At 39.1% G+C, this 16,997-nt stretch overlaps 1 protein-coding gene across 2 annotated transcripts in view; it reads right to left on the bottom strand.

Annotated features, from left to right (window-relative positions):
- Positions 1–16,997, bottom strand: part of CEP162 (centrosomal protein 162) — a 185,906-nt gene that overhangs the window by 108,877 nt on the left and 60,032 nt on the right. For both annotated transcript variants that reach the window (XM_077487309.1, XM_077487310.1), the window contains one exon: positions 41–193. In XM_077487309.1, coding sequence (XP_077343435.1) covers positions 41–193 — 153 coding nt within the window. The remainder of the gene's footprint in view (positions 1–40; positions 194–16,997) is intronic.

Here is a 16,997-nt window from a genome sequence, read left to right as displayed (position 1 = left end):
TAGGATGACGCAAGTTGCTACAATATTATAAAGCACTTACCATCAATATCCAAGCTGTCCTTCTCTATGGATGTAATCAACTGATCTTGTGTAGACTGCTGCATTTCTTCAATATGATTCTCTTCTTCTACTTCTTCAATAGGCTGAGAAGTGCTTTGAGATTTTAGGAAGCTGCGGCTTGTCATAACCATGTCTAACGAGAGAGTAATTTATTGTGTTATTGTCATTTCTGTTTCCAGCACAGTTATTTACATCATGTACAAGATTCTACTCATTATATTGTTTATGTAGTAAGATAAACAAGGACAGCAATTTGTAAGATAAAGGGGTGAAGGCTCGCATTCAAAAGAGCACTTATGGTATGCAAACATAATACTGAGGAACTGCATTTACCGCATTACAGAAGAAGCAACATACAAAAGAGAAAAAAAAAAAGAAGGCCATTTAGTATAAAGCAAACAAAAATAACAAGCAGCAAAAATAATGTAAAACTAGGTTAACAAAGGAATTCTTCAAATTATTTAGTGTGGGTAAGGAATAACACAATATGTAGCCAAGGGAAAAAAGTGAGATGCATCTAATGGAATCCAAAAGATAAAATCATCATGCTAGAGAGCTAAACATGACATTGATACAACTGAATTCACATAAAGCAGGCATGTCCAAAGTCTGGCCTGTGTTCTGGTTTTGAACGGCCCTCCTGGTAATTTTGACATGTATATATTTTTGTGTGGCCCCCAACGAATCCTTGAGCACCAGGGGCCACAAAAGATATATATGCTGGCTGCCTTGGAGGGGACAGGGAGGGAGCGGGACAAGTGCCGTACATACAGGAGACTTTGTTTACACAGCGGCCTCTGTAATAGGAAGTCCAGTCTCCTGGGCTGCCATTGGAAGACTGTTCTGTCCATCATAGGAGGCGGGACTTTGTATTAAAGAGGCCGCCGTGGAAACAGGTTCTCCTGTTATGTAATCTGTTGGCGCTTGTCCCGCCCCATTCTTGTCCCCTCCGAGGCCGCAAATGGGCATGGATCAGACTGCTTTTATGGCAGTGGTGGGGCTGCATTCATGGCACTTGTGAGGCTGCAGATGGGCACTAATTAGGCTGAATTCATGGGCACTGACCCTTGTTTGCTTCACATTTCTTTATTTAAAATGCACATTTTTTTTTTCCTGAAACTTCCCTCTTAAAGTGAAGGTGCGTGTTATACGCCAATAAATATGGTATATCCAAATAACACATCCAAGTTCATCTCTTCGCCACACAGCCACAAAGAATTCTTGTTGGGTCGTGTATTATCGCTCGGACGAACACACTTAGACTGAATTTTAATGGTTCAAAGAATATCAGGCAAAATGGTCAGCCCGCACACATTCACTTCATCAAATCTGGCCCTCTGTGAAAAAAGTCTGGACACCCCTGACATAAATGTGCCATGATATAAACACAACTTGATAGTTATGTTTCAACACAGTTAACAAGTTTTAGGCCTTATGCACGTGAGGTTTTGCTAACTCTCCTAGACTCCTTTCCTCCTGGCAGCATCATTTTGGCACTTGGCGCTTGTAAACGCATGTAACACATTTAGGAGTGTTATGACCTTGCCCGTTAATTCATTTCATTGGCCATAATAATTTATTCTGGCCATTGAAATTAAATCACTTTCCTAGCATTAATGCTCATTTAGACACATTTAGATGCATCAAGCCTTTAAAAAAATAAATTAAAAAAAATACACTGTTGCTGCTGGACCCACCAACTTTGGGTTTTTTTTCTGCCTCTAGACGCCTAACACACTGCCAGATGATTCTAACAGCCACGTTAAAAACCTCCAGTGTGCATGAGGTATTGTACTGAAATCTCTACAATCCCCCCTGCATTATAAGCAGCCCACACCTTGCTGGACCCCACTCTCTGACCAGGGGAATCTCCAAACCCAATAGAAAAGAATAGATTCCTGCATTTCTTCTTCCTGCAGTGATGTTAGCTACCAATGCATAAAGAGGAAGTATGCATCAAGTGCAATATATTTCAGTGACTGCTTTCCTTCCACTAATAATTTAATCTATGTGTAATGGTGAGCTGTGCTAAAAGACAAAAAAAAAGTGTTCTAAAATAATACCTATATGTGTAAAGCTTAGAGATAGAAAACCAAATAGCCTGGCTAAATGGAAAATAAATTATATCCCCATCTGAATCAATTCATGCGGTTAAAAACATAAGTGATCGATGACAAGGAATTATATTAAATAAAGTGTGAACATTAAATAATATATAGTTAAATACATAAATGATATAAATAAAATCATCATTTACATAACTAATACATATGTGAAAGAAACGCGAATAAACACCGGTGTCAAATCACGTGAAAAAACCCCACCAAATAGGAATCCTCAAAGAAAAATTTATAACACGGAATATATATATCTCCTATAAATTCAGACATGTAAAACCATAATAAAAACGAAATTGAATTTCATTTAATATAGAAACAAACAAAAAAAGAAAGAAGGAATTAATCCACTAAAGTCCCAAAAAATGATGACAAACAATAGTGATGATTCATCCAGAGATCCAATAGAAGCACCTCCACCAATGAGAAAAAGGGGCTGCTTACCAGAGCTTGAGATCTCAGCGTCCGTCTAGTGACGAAACGCATAGGGAGGTACGGCGTGCTGACGTCACCGCATTCTATGCCAGACCCGGAAGTGCGGGCAGTAGTCGAGAGCCGGCCAGCTCATCTTTTGAAAAACGCTCAGAATTTCTCCGTATATGCGAGTGTACTGGTTTTATTTTACGATATAATAAATAAGGGTTTTTTTATGCTATGCAAGTGTCTTTTTGGTTTTCTATATGAATTGTGGCACTATCGTTTTTATTGATTGGAATTAACATTGAGGAGAGTCCGGTGTGGTTCCTGTGACGGTTCATCCAGATCATCTATATATATGCCCTTTTTGATCTCACTTAACACTGAGATCTCAAGCTCTGGTAAGCGGCCCCTTTTTCTCATTGGTGGAGGTGCTTCTATTGGATCTCTGTTTGCACGAAGTGACGTGAGTGTCAGTCTTCCATTCTCACTCTGGACGAATCATCACTATTGCTGTTTGTCATAATTTTTTGGGACTTTAGTGGATTAATTCCTTCTTTCTTTTTTTGTTTGTTTCTATATTAAATGAAATTAAATTTCGTTTTTATTATGGTTTTACATGTCTGAATTTATAGGAGATATATATATATTCCGTGTTATAAATTTTTCTTTATTTGAGGATTCTTGATAGGTCCTATTTGGTGGGGTTTTTTCACGTGATTTGACACCAGTGTTTATTATTCATGTTTCTTTCACATATGTATTAGTTATGTAAATGATGATTTATTTATATCATTTATGTATTTAACTATATATTATTTAATGTTCACACTTTATTTTATATAATTCCTTGTCATCGATCACTTATGTTTTTAACCGCATGAATTGATTCAGATGGGGATATAATTTATTTTCCATTTAGCCAGGCTATTTGGTTTTCTATCTCTAAGCTTTACTCATATAGGTTTTATTTTAGAACACTTTTTTTGTATTTTAGCGCAGCTCACCATTACACATAGCCTATATTATCGGAGTATTACGATTAGAGTTGCTGCTTATAGGCAGGGCTTTTGAATAGCGCAGTTTACTCTCTTTACCGACTAATAATTTAATATTTCACTTTTTTGTTATTTCATTCAATTGTTTTGTTATTCAATTAGTAACGGTCTATCAATTTCTATACATTTAAATGTCAAGTATAGTGGATTGTACTGAGCTTTGAGAATTCATTTAGGCACTAGCAGCTTGACAAAGCACTTTTCAAGTTTTACATCATTGTTTATATCTTTAAACCAAGCACAAGGCTTTAACATCATATCTCATACTATATTATGGTATGCAAATAATCATTTATAAGTACATGCAAGGCCTGGAAAAATCGTTCCAAACTCTAGGAGCCAACTTCAAAAAGTTAGGAAAGCTCCTATCCATGAAAAAAAAAAAAAAGAAGAAGGGTGGTCATGAGATCCATGCTTACAAAGCACTTTAAGGAAGAAATGAGTCCCTGAAACATGTCAGCAGATTTCATTAATGCACAAGAAGGAAATGCTCTCAGCAATCATCGTGGCTTTCTCTTAATTACTCAGGCTGCCAGAGCATGGAGGACAGTGAAAGGATGGCAGGTGGATTGTAACAGTATAGTTGGTTGCATACCTACAGTATTCAGTATATTTTATTCATATATATAGTCATATTTGCTTCATTACAGTGCCTTGAAAAAGTATTCATACCCCTTGAAACTTTCCACATGCTGTCATGTTACAACTAGAAATGTAAATGTGTTTTAGCAGCATTTTATGTGATAGACCAACACAAAGTGGCACGTAATTGTGAAGTGGAAGGAAAATGATAAATGGGTTTCAAGATTTTTTACAAATAAAATGAGTGGCGTGCCCCCTTTACTCAGATACCCCTAACTAAAATCTAGTGGGACCAAATGCCTTCAGAAGTCACCTAATTAGTAAATAGAGCCCCCCCCCCCCCCATGTATAATTTAATCACAGTATAAATACAGTTCTGTGAAACCTTCAGAGGTATGTTAGAGAACCTTAGTGAACAAACAGCATCATAAAAGGTCAAAGGAACACCTCAGACATGTCAGGGATAAAGTTGTGGAGAAATTTAAAGCAGGGTTAGGTTATTAAAATATATCTCAAGCTTTGAATATCTCACAGAGTACTGTTCAATCCATCATCCAAAAATGGAAAAAGTATGGCACAACTGCAAACCTACTAAGACAAGGCCGTCCACCAAAACTGACGTTCCAGGCAAGGAGAGCATTAATCAGAGGAGCAGCCAAGAGGCCCATGGTAACGCTGGAGAAGCTGGAGAGATCCACAGCTCCGGGTGGAGAATCTGTCCACAGAACAACTTTTATAGTTGTGCCCTCCACAAATCTGGTCTTTATGGAAGAGTGGCAACAAGAAAGCCATTGTTGAAAGAAAGCCATAAAAAGTCCCGTTTGCAGTTTGTAAGAAGCGATGTGGGGGACACAGCAAAAATGTGGAAGAAGGTGCTCTGGTCAGATGAGACCAAAATTGAACTTTTTGGCCTAAAAGTAAAACATGTGTGGTGGAAAACGAACACTGCACATCACCCTGATCACACCATCCCCACCATGAAACATGGTGGTGGCAGCATCATGTTGTGGGGATACTTTTCTTCATCAGGGGCAGGGAGGCTGGTCAGAGTTGATGGGAAGATGGATGGAGCCAAATACAGGACAATCTTAGAAGAAAACCTGTTAAAGTCTGCAAAAAACTTGAGACTGGGGTGAAGGTTCCTCTTCCAGCAGGACAATGAAAACATACAACCAGAGCTACAATGGAATGGTTTAGATCAAAGCATATTCATGTGTTAGAATGGCCCAGTCAAAGTCCAGACCTAAATCCAATTCAGAATATGTGGCAAGACTTGAAAATCGCTGTTCATAGACGTTCTCTATCCAATCTGACAGAGCTTGAGCTATTTTGCAAGGAAGAATGGGGGAAAAAAAATGTCACTCTAGATGTGCAAAGCTGGTAGAGACATCCCCAAAAAACTTGCAGCTGTAACTGCAGTGAAAGGCAGTTCTAAAAAGTATTGACTCAGGGGGGCTGAATACAAATGCACACCACACTTTTCAGATATTTTTTGTAAAAAATGTTGAAAACCATTTATAATTTTCCTTCCACTTCACAATTATGTGCCACTTTGTGTTGGTCAGTCACATCAAATCCCAATAAAATCCATTTACGTCTTTGGCTGTAACTTGAGAAAATGTGGAAAATGACAAGGGTTATAAATACTTTTTCAAGGCACTGTAGTTGAAACACTAAAAATATTTCATGTAAATGCATTTCGCTTGTTTTTAATAACCTTTAAATTTATAGTTTCTGGTTGCATTTATTTACATGATAATGAAGGCGAAGATAATGCTATTTTAATCACCGTTAGGAATTCTACCTCAAATAACTTATGCATTCAAGTCAATTAATGTAAACAAAACACCAAAATGTTTTTTTTTATAGTTAGAGGATCATTAGAGAAGAAAAGCTTTACACATGCTAAACAAAATGTTTATCGAAGAAGAACCATAAAACTGCACAATTTGACTGGAGTCTTACCACTGACACAAGGTAAAAAATCAGATAAACATTTCCAAGTAGGTTAAGTCTGGGTTCACAATGTAGCAATGCAGGAACCAGCGCAATTCCAGCGCCTGGTCCCACATTGTATTGTGGGAAAAAAAAAGTCCCTGCACCTTTTTTCTTCAAATCCTCACATGCAACGTCTGTGTTCGCTACAGTGTGAACCCAGGCTAAAAATCATTACTTCTCCGTGATAGTAATGATGCAGGATTTAATTTTGTTGTTAGAAAAATACACATTGGGATTGATTTATTAAAACTGGAGAGTGCAAAATCTGGTGTAGCTGTGCTTAGAACCCAATCAGCTTCCATTTTTTTTTTTTTTTTTGTTAAAGCTTAATTAAACAAGCTGAAGTTAGAAGCAGATTGGTTTCTATGCACAGCTGCACCAGATTTTGCATTTTCAATAAATAGTGCAATAGGCAAGCATAATGTGCTATAACCTATAACAGATTTCAGATTTCAGAACACTGTATATTCTTCAGCTAAGAAATGGTTTCTGATTATCAGCTCTGGCTTAATGCCTATTATTGTTGCCTGATGGAGTCACATGTAGGGTGGGGCTGATGACATCAAGCCGCACACCTGAAAGTTTGCATGCTACCATCTTGTGAGTGCCCGGCGATCAGTGGTCTTAGTGGAAAGGAGATTTTATACTGTAGTGTAGTGCATCACAAATGCACTTTTGAATGCAGGTTTTTAATTTGATTTAAAAATGTTTTTACACTATGGGGGGGGGGGGGGGTCGGGTTTTTTTGAGCTTTGGCAGAATGAATATGGCATGAATAAGAAGGATGGAGATGGATTGAGATCCAAGTGGATTCCTGCTGTGGAGAATACATATGGCTATACCATCCCGGTTTAAAAAGGGAAAAAGTTCTATTTGACCTTCAATACTTGTGTCAGAAAGTATTTCCGCATGTTGGTTGGTGGGATGAGCACTGCATTTGGTGGATTTAAAGCATTCTCAGAGATTGCACAGTCATTGGTCATTTGAAGAATCCAAATTCGAGATGCACCGAAATTTTGGCGGCCAAAGCATTTTGCCGAGAGAGAAAAATGTGATGATAGTGGCGATGAAAACGCACGCGATTTTACTGTGCTTATGGTGTTTTTTTGCATAAGTAATGCAACAAACTACATCAAATAGGCAACATAAGTACGTTATTGATGCACACTTGCTACATTTTCAATTTCAACGAGGAGGTGCGTTTTTTGGTGTGGTTTTTCTAAGACCCATTTTACACTGGGGTGTTTCGGGGTTTTTCAAGTGCTTTAGCGTTAAAAAAGCGCCAGTAAAGCGCTTGAAGGAAGCCTCATCTGCATTCCCAATGTGAAAATTCAAGTGCTTTAAGAGCCCTTTCACACTGCCAGCGCCCGAAAAACATTTGTAAAGCACCCCTTAAACTAGTGGCGCTTTACCAGCGTTTTTGGAGCGCTAGTGGGGCACTTTCAATGGGAAGGGGCGCTTTAGGAGCCGTGTATTCACTGCTCCAAGAGCGCTGCAAAGAGCTGCTTGCAGGACTTTTTTTTGACACCCTGCCAGTGTAGCACCTCAGTGTGAAGGCACTCGGGCTTTCACATTGGGATTGCAGTTGAGGCTTCTTTCAGGCTCTTTTGTTAATGTTAAAGCGCCTGAAAAACACCATAGTGTGAAAGGGGTCTCAGTGTGAAAGCACTCAGGCTTTCACATTGGGATTGCAGTTGAGGCTTCTTTCTGGCGCTTTACAGGCGCCATTTTTAACACTAAAGCGCCTGAAAAATGCCCCATTGTAAAAAAGGGTCTTACTGACCAAAAATGCAGCAAGCAACATTTTTTAACACCACAATGGTAGTACAAGGAAGCAGTGTGAAGGCATACATAGAATTTAAAGGGATGCATTTTCCTTGAGCTTTTCACGCGTTAAAGGTGCCGATAAATTCATATTTTATTTAAATTCATGATATTAAGTTGAATACAATTATATATATTTTTTTAATTTACATTTTCGGCATAACTTTAATAAGAATTCTAAATAGATTTGGCACATTGTTATGTCACATTGAGAAAATAATATGCGGTTTTGGGAATAACTGACACAGAGGAAGTTGTACAAATCAAAATTGATCGATTACAAGAAGTATAATTGTTTGAAAACAAGGATATTTACACAGTGATTGTGGTTTATTGAATGAACTTTGCTAGTAATGTGGGACAATATTATCAGAGTATAAATACTAATTTAATAGACGGAAGAGCGATTGTTCAGAATCTAAGACAATAGTAGTTATTTTCGGTTTATTTTGGATCATTCAGCATTGTGGTATTCACATTTGGATCACATTTATTTATAGTTAGGCGTTTGATGCATATGTGGGAATGCATATAGTGTTGGCTGCAGTCCATTAATATTAATTTTTATACACATGTTAAGTAAAGCATAATTGCTCTTAAATTATTAGATTATAATTGCTTAATGCCTATTATGTTGAATAATAGGATTAAAAACATTTATTAAAAGTTCACAAACTGGAGTCAGAAGAGAATCTCGCATACAATCCCTGCTTAGTAAACACACCTGTAAGGAGGTACATTCAATAAGAACTATCTGATAACTGATCAGCCCAGAAAACTGGTTAGCAGGGCTCACTAATGCCCGTACACACGATCCGAAAATCGTACGGAAAATACCGCTTTCGAAGCGATCATAGGATAATCGGATCGTTAGTACAGAGCTTTCGAGAGCCAATTAGGACAGTACATCCGATATTATTCTATCGGACATGCACGGAAAATTTTTTCGTACGATGCCAGATCGTACGATTTTCGTTTAATCAGTACAGCTATCGTTCGAAAATGCAATACAAATGCATTACAACACATGACATCACTTCCGAATTTTTTTTCTGTCGTGCGGGAATTTTCGGGACTTTAGTAAACTCATCAGATTCGATCTGAGATTAGCATGCAATAAAAAACGGACGATCATTCGTCCGATAATCTCATCGTGTGTATGGGGCATTAGGCATAGTGAGACTCGCTAGCTGAAACAGGCAAGTAAAGCAACAAATCCTGCTGTGTACCTGTATAGCATCAAAGTATTAGTGGTGCACTAAGACAGTGTTAAACTTTCTTTAAATAAAAAGCTATTAACATCTTCATGGTTTCTTGTTTAGTAAGGCCTCATGTACACTGTTGCTGCTAAACGGATGTTTCAGAGCAGTTGGGCATTTTTTTTCAACTGCTCCTGAACTCTCCTCTGTTATCTTATCAGTACATGTACACAGGGTAGTTTATTGTCGTTTCTAGGCAGTCGAGTTTAGGGCTTTTTTGGAATGCAAAAAAAAAATGGGTTCAGATGCTGAGTTTAGAGTCATTTCAAGCGCCAAACGCTTATAAACGCGGCTAAACATTGTAACTCGCGTTTAGTTGCATTTCGTTTACAGGTGTTTTTTTTTTTTTAAAGGCCAAAAATGAAAAATATTTTTTCTTTTTTAAAACCCTTCTAAAACGCAGACGCAGCAGGTAAACACAAGTTACGATCTGTCAAGTTAAATTGTTCAGGTGAGGTTGTAAAAACGTCCCATGTACATGAATCCTAACAGAACAATATGTGCACCAGTTTGACACCTAGATTAGGTGCATAAAACATATCATGGTTTTTTATTCATTTTCTTTATTTGTTCCCATTATTTAACCACTTGCCAACCGGGCCATAGCTGAAAGACGGCTACAGCGAGGTCGGCTTATTCTGGGAGGGCGCTCCCGAAAAAATCCATGACTGCCAGGTCCAGAAGACCCGACGCATCACGGATCACGGTAAATGGGCAGTGGTATGACCGCTGACGGAGCGATCACTTGCAAACAAACCGGTGTCATGTTCCTCCCTCCCCTCTCTGTACAGAGAGAGGGGAGAGATCGTTTGTAGCAGCGCTGTGGGCTGGATTTGAAGTGCCCACAGCGCTGCTCTCTGCCAATACTCTGCAATAAATTTTAACAGAAACAAAGAATTCATTTTTTTTAACCAAATTTTAAGTCTTTTTTGATTTATAACGCAAAAAAATAAATAAAACCCAGCGGTGATCACATACCACAAAAGAAAGCTCTATTTGTGTTTAAAAAAAAAAAAAAAGGACAAAAATTTCATATGGGTACAGTGTTGCATGACTGAGTAATTGTCATTCAAAGTGTGTGAGCACCGAAAGCTGAAAATTGGTCTGGTTAGGAAGGGGGTTTAAGTGCCCAGTGGTCAAATTATGAAATATAATAATATAAATATTCTGTAGTCTTCGGATGCAGCTCTTCATGTCTCTAATGTTTTTATGTTTTTTTGTTGAGGTAATTATTTTTAGTTTGGGGAGGTGATGTTCCGCATCTCCAAAACAGTGTAGTTTATATGGGGCATAGATTCACAGTCCCTTGCCAACCTCTTTATGGGGTGGTGGGAGCTCTACATCTTTGGAGCTGTGAACCCTTTCAGACAGCAGGGCATGTGGTATGGAAGGTACATAGATGACTCGATGAGTGAATGGGGACAATGAGTTACTGATGATGTTTTACAAACTTGTCAATGAGGACCTTAATTTGCAGTTCATCATTGGAAGTGAGAAGTACAAAATTAGGTACAACTTTAGAGGGAGATAAAGCAACTGCTTTTAACAGGCTCATGCATGTAAGCCCAGGCACACAAAAAGGACTATCCCTATGGGTGATCCTATTCGATTAAAAATAAATTTCCCCAAATTGAAAACATATAAAAAAAGTGTCAAAACAATAATCTTTATCAATCGTCTTAAGATTGATAAAGATTATGAGTAACAGATCTTTGCCTAACTTTTCAACTAAATTCAGTACTGAATATTATGAGATTGTCAATCTTGTTTAAGCTAAGCTCCAAGTATAATTTTTATTTCATACTTACATTGGTCAAGCTTAGACCAATGTAAGCATGCATATCTCATACCTAAAGAGCCACTGGGGAACCTGACAACCCTTGTAGTAGTCAACACTACTACACTTAGGGCCCTTTTACATTGGGGCAGTGGGTGCGTCGGCAGTAAAGCACCGCTATTATTAGCGGCGCTTTACCAACAATTTTGCGGCGCTATTCGGCCGCTAGCTTGCAGGTGGCTTGCCCAGGGAGGCACAGTCACTGTACAAGGTGTTCTCTGGTTAGAAGAGGTGGAGAGCCTGACTTTACTGCCCCTCCTCCCTACCCTAGTAAAGAGAACCCTTTGTATTCATTGAAAAAATTACAAGAAATTCTAGGAAAGGCAGCAGTGCTAAGTGACTCCCTGTGGCCAGTGTGCAGAGGGGAAGCCGCTCGCACACAACACAAGCAGAACCCAGAAGATTGAGACTATTACTGTAGTTGCGATGGCTAATTGTCAGCTTCCCTCGTGGTCTATCAGATATAAATATTTGTATACTTGCATTGGCACAGCTTGGGCCAAAGTAAGTATGCAACAAAGATACCTGGAACTCAGCTTTAAGTATAGCATAGGGTTTCTGTATGTGGATCCCCAATCCTGGGACTTGTAAAGCCCAATATAGTATGTAGGTTGCAACAGACAAAAAAATAAAATAAGTGAGTATATCACTGGAGCGTAATTTACCAGTGTTTTGTATTCTCTTCAGTTTTGAAATTATGGACAGAAGTATGTACTTGAAAGGAGTCTTCACCCTAATGCATCCTCTGCATTAAGGTAAAAATAAAGTAGTAGCCCCCCCCCCCCCCCCGTCCCTCTAAATACTTACCTGAGCCCGATCTCGATCCAGCAGTATGAACGTCTGCATCAGCTCTTCTCTTTCGCCCTGTTTGCACAGGCTTGGCGGAGAGCAGCGGGGAGCCTTTGCCAGCAGAGAGTTGGCCGAGCAGCACTGTATCTGAATAGATACACATAAACCCACCCCCCCTCGGGAATCAAGCCCACACGAGTGCCCCCATAGCAAGCAGCTTGCTATAGGGGTACCCTTATCAGAGTACCCCCATAGCAAGCTGCTTCCTATGGGGGCACTCGTGTGGGAGTCCAAAACCTGGGGGGGCACCAGAAGAGGAAGTTCTGGGCCGCTCTATACAAAACCGCTTTAATACCAAAATGCCTGCTGGGTTAAAATTATCATTGAGATATAAAAATGCATTTACTAAACTGCAACAACATTATTTTTGCTATACCAAAGTTCATTTTAAAATGTCGAACAGCAGTTTCAATTTTCTATATATAAAATCGTACTTTTAGGTGTTATGTTGAGTTTTACCAACTGTGTTACTAAGATACGAGTTAATTAGGTAGGAACCCGTGCTTGTTTAATCCTTGAAGGGGGATATAAACAACCAGGCTGTCAGCAAGGAAAAGTTTTGTAAATTTAAACCTGTCCTTCAGCTATTGTATTTGGATTTTGACCCTTCAATTTGAAATGTGTTATCTGTAGGAATGCAGTCTTTTGACATTGGTATGTATTTATTTTAGATGAAATGAAGACTTGGATTATATGCATTTGTAGTGTGCCGAATACTTTTTTTGAATCTCCTTTTCCTAGGAGATTCTGTCTGAGCATTCAAAAGAGACAACAGGTGCCACAAAAAAGGGCGCTACTGTTTTGCGGTTTCCATTGATAACCTTTAGAACTTTTTGAATTCCTTGTAATTTATTAAACATTTATATGTAAGACAAAGATGGCATATACATTAAAATCAGATCTTTAATATCAGCTTAAATATGTATAAACTTAAAATTAAAATAAAATTGACCCAAAACAATTACAGAGGCCCATAAGGGCATCTATGCATGGGCTATTAAGTTAAATACCAGCAATTTAGCTTTAGCCAGTATTTGAACTGTCTGGGACCATCACAGGTCTTAAAAATTTTAATTTTTCTTACTACTTTGTTTGGACAATCAAACCAGTAGTCTGACATTAACACCCAGGATCACAAATTATGGGACTCAGAGGGTGAAGACAAATGTCTGTGCTAAGAAATGTGTGCATTGATGAAGACTCATCAAAATAAAACCTGCTCTAGAAAATGAAGTTGGATTCCGAAAGTCCTAATCTGGTTGGTGGCTGTACGGAAAGAGACAATTTTCATTACTGAAACCTGTTATTTTCTCTATACAAGATTTACTATTGCATAAAATCGTTTACCATCAGGGCTTTCTCGGCTATCAGATGAAGATGAATCATCCTGTGATGCTACGCAAGATTGTCTCTTAGATTTGTAATGCTGTTTGAGTTTCAAACATTTGTCCAGAGTCCTGTTAAGAGATGCACTACAAGGTTTCTGCTCTACAACATTGTAAAGGGAATTAACAAAGGAACATGGAGGATGGGAAATGGTTAATGTGGGGTTAAATGGAAAAGAAAAGAAACATTAAATTGGGTATGGCAAGAAGGATACATTTTTCAAAAAGTTAGAGAAAAAAAAATAATAATCTAGTACTAACTTTGAAAATTAAAATTTTTAAATGTGACGAAATGACACTTTTCTACAATGTAAAGTAGTGAGTGTACAGCTTGTATAACAGTGTAAATTTGCCATTAATGTCTAAACCACTGGCAACAAAAGTGAAAATGTCAAAATTGGGCCCAATTAGCCATTTTCCCGCCCCAGTGTCATGTGACTCGTTAGTGTTACAAGGTCTCAGGTGTGAATGGGGAGCAGGTGTGTTAAATTTGGTGTTATTGCTCTCACTCTCTCATAATGATCACTGGAAGTTCAACATGGCACCTCATGGCAAAGAACTATCTGAGGATCTTAAAAAAATATTTGTTGCTCTACATAAAGATGGCCTAGGCTATAAGATTGACAAGACCCTGAAACTGAGCTGCAACACAGTGGTTTAACAGGGCAGGTTCCACTCAGAACAGGCCTCGCCATGGTGGACCAAACAAGTTGAGTGCACATGCTCAGCATCATATCCAGAGGTTGTCTTTGGGAAATAGACATATGAGTGTTGCCAGCATTGCTGCATAGGTTGAAGGGGTTGGGGGTGAGGGGGGGGGTCATCCTGTCAGTGCTCATACCACGCACTGCATCAAATAGGTCTACATTGCTGTCATCCCAGAAGGAAGCCTCTTCTAAAGATGATGCACAAGAAAGCCTGCAAAACAGTTTGCTGAAGACAAGCAGACTAAGGACATGGATTACCGAAAACCATGTCCTGTGGTCTGAGGCGACCAAGATAAACGTATTTGGTTCAGATGGTGTCAAACGTGTGTGGTGGCAAACAGGTGAGGAGTACAAAGACAAGTTTGTCTTTCCTACAGTCAAGCATGGTGGTGGGAGTGTCATGGTCTGGGGCTGTACAAGTGCTGAGGCACTTGGGAGCTACAGTTCATTGAGAGAACCATGATTGCTAACATGTACTGTGACATACTGAAGCAGAGCATGAGCTCCTCCCTTCGGAAGACTGGGCCGCAGGGCAGTATTCCAACATGATAACGACCCCAAAAACACCTCCAAGATGACCACTGCCTTTCTAAAGAAGCTGAGGTTAAAGGTGATGGGCTGGCCAAGCATGTCTCCAGACCTAAACCCTATTGAGCATCTGTGGGGAATCCTCAAACTGAAGGTGGAGGAGCGCAAGGTCTCTAACATTCACCAGATCTGTAATGTCCTTATGGAGGAGGAGTGGAAGAGGACTTGAGTGGCAACCTGTGAAGCTCTGGTGAACTCCATGCCCAAGAGGGTTAAGGCAGTGCTGGAAAAAAAATGGTGGCCACACAAAATATTGACACTTTGGGCTCAATTTGGAGATTTTCACTTAGGGGTGTACTCACTTTTGTTGCCAGCGGTTTAGACATCAATGGTTGTGTGTTGAGTTATTTTGAGGGGACAGCAATTTACACTGTTATACAAACTCTACACTCACTACTTTACATTGTAGCAAAGCGTACTTTCTTCAATGTTGTCACATGAAAAGATATAATAAAACATTTACAAAAAGTTGAGGGGTGTACTCACTTTTGTGAGATACTGTATATGAAAAGGTTCAGAAGTGTAGAGGCATGCATGATTTTGAAGGCATAAACAAATCCTCAAGTCCAACCTGCCCCCCCCCCCCCCCCCCCCCCGTAGACAATAACTGGAAAGGAGACAGATCCATCAATATAGCAGCTTGTCTCACCTCAGATTACTTTTTCCAGACAAGCTGTGGCAGGAGGAATGCTCTCAGTGGATCACTAGGAGGCCGAGCCAGGTGCCGGTCCAGGCTTCTGGGTGGATACCGACCATAAAGTTGGGATCTTTTTAAAACTTGGGCCAGCTCTGCGATGTCAACTGACAGTGGGCTTCAACCCATTTGGTTGAAAACAGATTAAAGGAGTGCAGTACGAACTGCACACCTGTGATACATAGGAGCATAGCCAAAATAGCTTTGTCCATACTTGGGAACTTAAGGGATTCTTGGACTCTTCGGTTATATTGCCTCCTACAGGGGAAACAAACACTAGCAAAAAATAAAATGTTGGCTAGCACAAGACAAACAAACAGAGGACCTACAGCAACCATGCATTAGTTTAGTAGCAAATTGGTACAGAGACCAAACATATAAACATAGAAAAAAGGGACAAGTTTTGCTTAATGGACTTAAAGAAATTATAAAGCAAATGATTTTACAGCATCCTATATTATTTTCTCATCCATTGAACAGTAGTTCTTTGAATAACATCAAAAAGCAGACCATCAGAGAGGTGGGCAACATAACAACAAAGGCTAGCAGGCAAAAAAAAAAAAACACCACATGGATTGCCTGCAGATGGAAGAACCATCTGAAAAGCTGGCATAAGATGAGGCCTCAATATTCACTTGCTATAACTTAGAAAATGATAGCTATGCAAACTTGTAAAAGTTGTAGGATGCTAAAAAGAGAAAATACTTATATCTAGAGAGTGCATCTTGACAGGAAAAGGTGCAACCTGATCCTTATGACCAGAAGTTTGGAAGATGGTCGGCCAGATACCACCTACAAATGGTGGATGAGGAAGGCAGTGTATCCTTACAGGGTCCATCCAAAATACTAAAATCAGTTTTCCTTAAGTAGCAGTTGCTGAGAGAGAGAGATAGATGCTCAATGGGCAAAGAACATCCAGATAATGGAAGAAATTTTTCTTTGGTGAATTGGAGCCAGGCAGACGGATGAAAGAATCTCCTGGTTGAGATAAAAAACAAACCATCTTAGGCAAGAAAGAATTCACAGGTCTCAACACCACCCAGACCCAATGCAAAACCAGAAGGGGTACCATACAGGATAAGACCACAAGATCAGACACATGAATCACCATCTTGTGGGAGGAGAGTAGAAAGAGAAGGAATGTCTCTAAAAGGATTCACACAGTAGTCTTTGAAACACAGAGAGAAACAGACAGAAAATAGACTGGGCAGAAAATTGGACCTTGAAAATACAGAGGGCCAAATGCTGATCCACACCCAGCTACAGTAGACAGGATTAGTTTGATGGAGAAATTCCTAGGATGGAAGCACACTTGCTCACACCAAGTAATGTATGCTTTCCATGTCTGATAATAAATATGAAGAGAAAACACTGTGCTAACAAAAAAGGCAATAAATGTGAGAAAATTTGAATAAAGAAATGTGGATGAAAAAGTGAGCAGCTGACACTCAAGCAAGCAAAGCCAAACAGAAGCGTGGTAAATTAGTGTAGCGCTGGATATTACACGAACAATAAAACGTGTAGATGCAATTTAAACTCGCAATATAAGTAAAATCTTACAGTGTATTACACTAAAAAAAAATATTATGAAAGAAAGCAAGGTGAAAAAAAAGAAAAATATA

This window comes from Lithobates pipiens, unplaced genomic scaffold (assembly GCF_037356315.1).
Source record: "Lithobates pipiens isolate NorthernLeopardFrog02 unplaced genomic scaffold, aLitPip1_a1.2 Scaffold_18, whole genome shotgun sequence".
Classification (NCBI taxonomy): domain Eukaryota; kingdom Metazoa; phylum Chordata; class Amphibia; order Anura; family Ranidae; genus Lithobates; species Lithobates pipiens.
The sequence above is the reverse complement of the archived record's forward strand: the minus strand, read 5'-3'. Positions and strand labels throughout refer to the sequence as shown.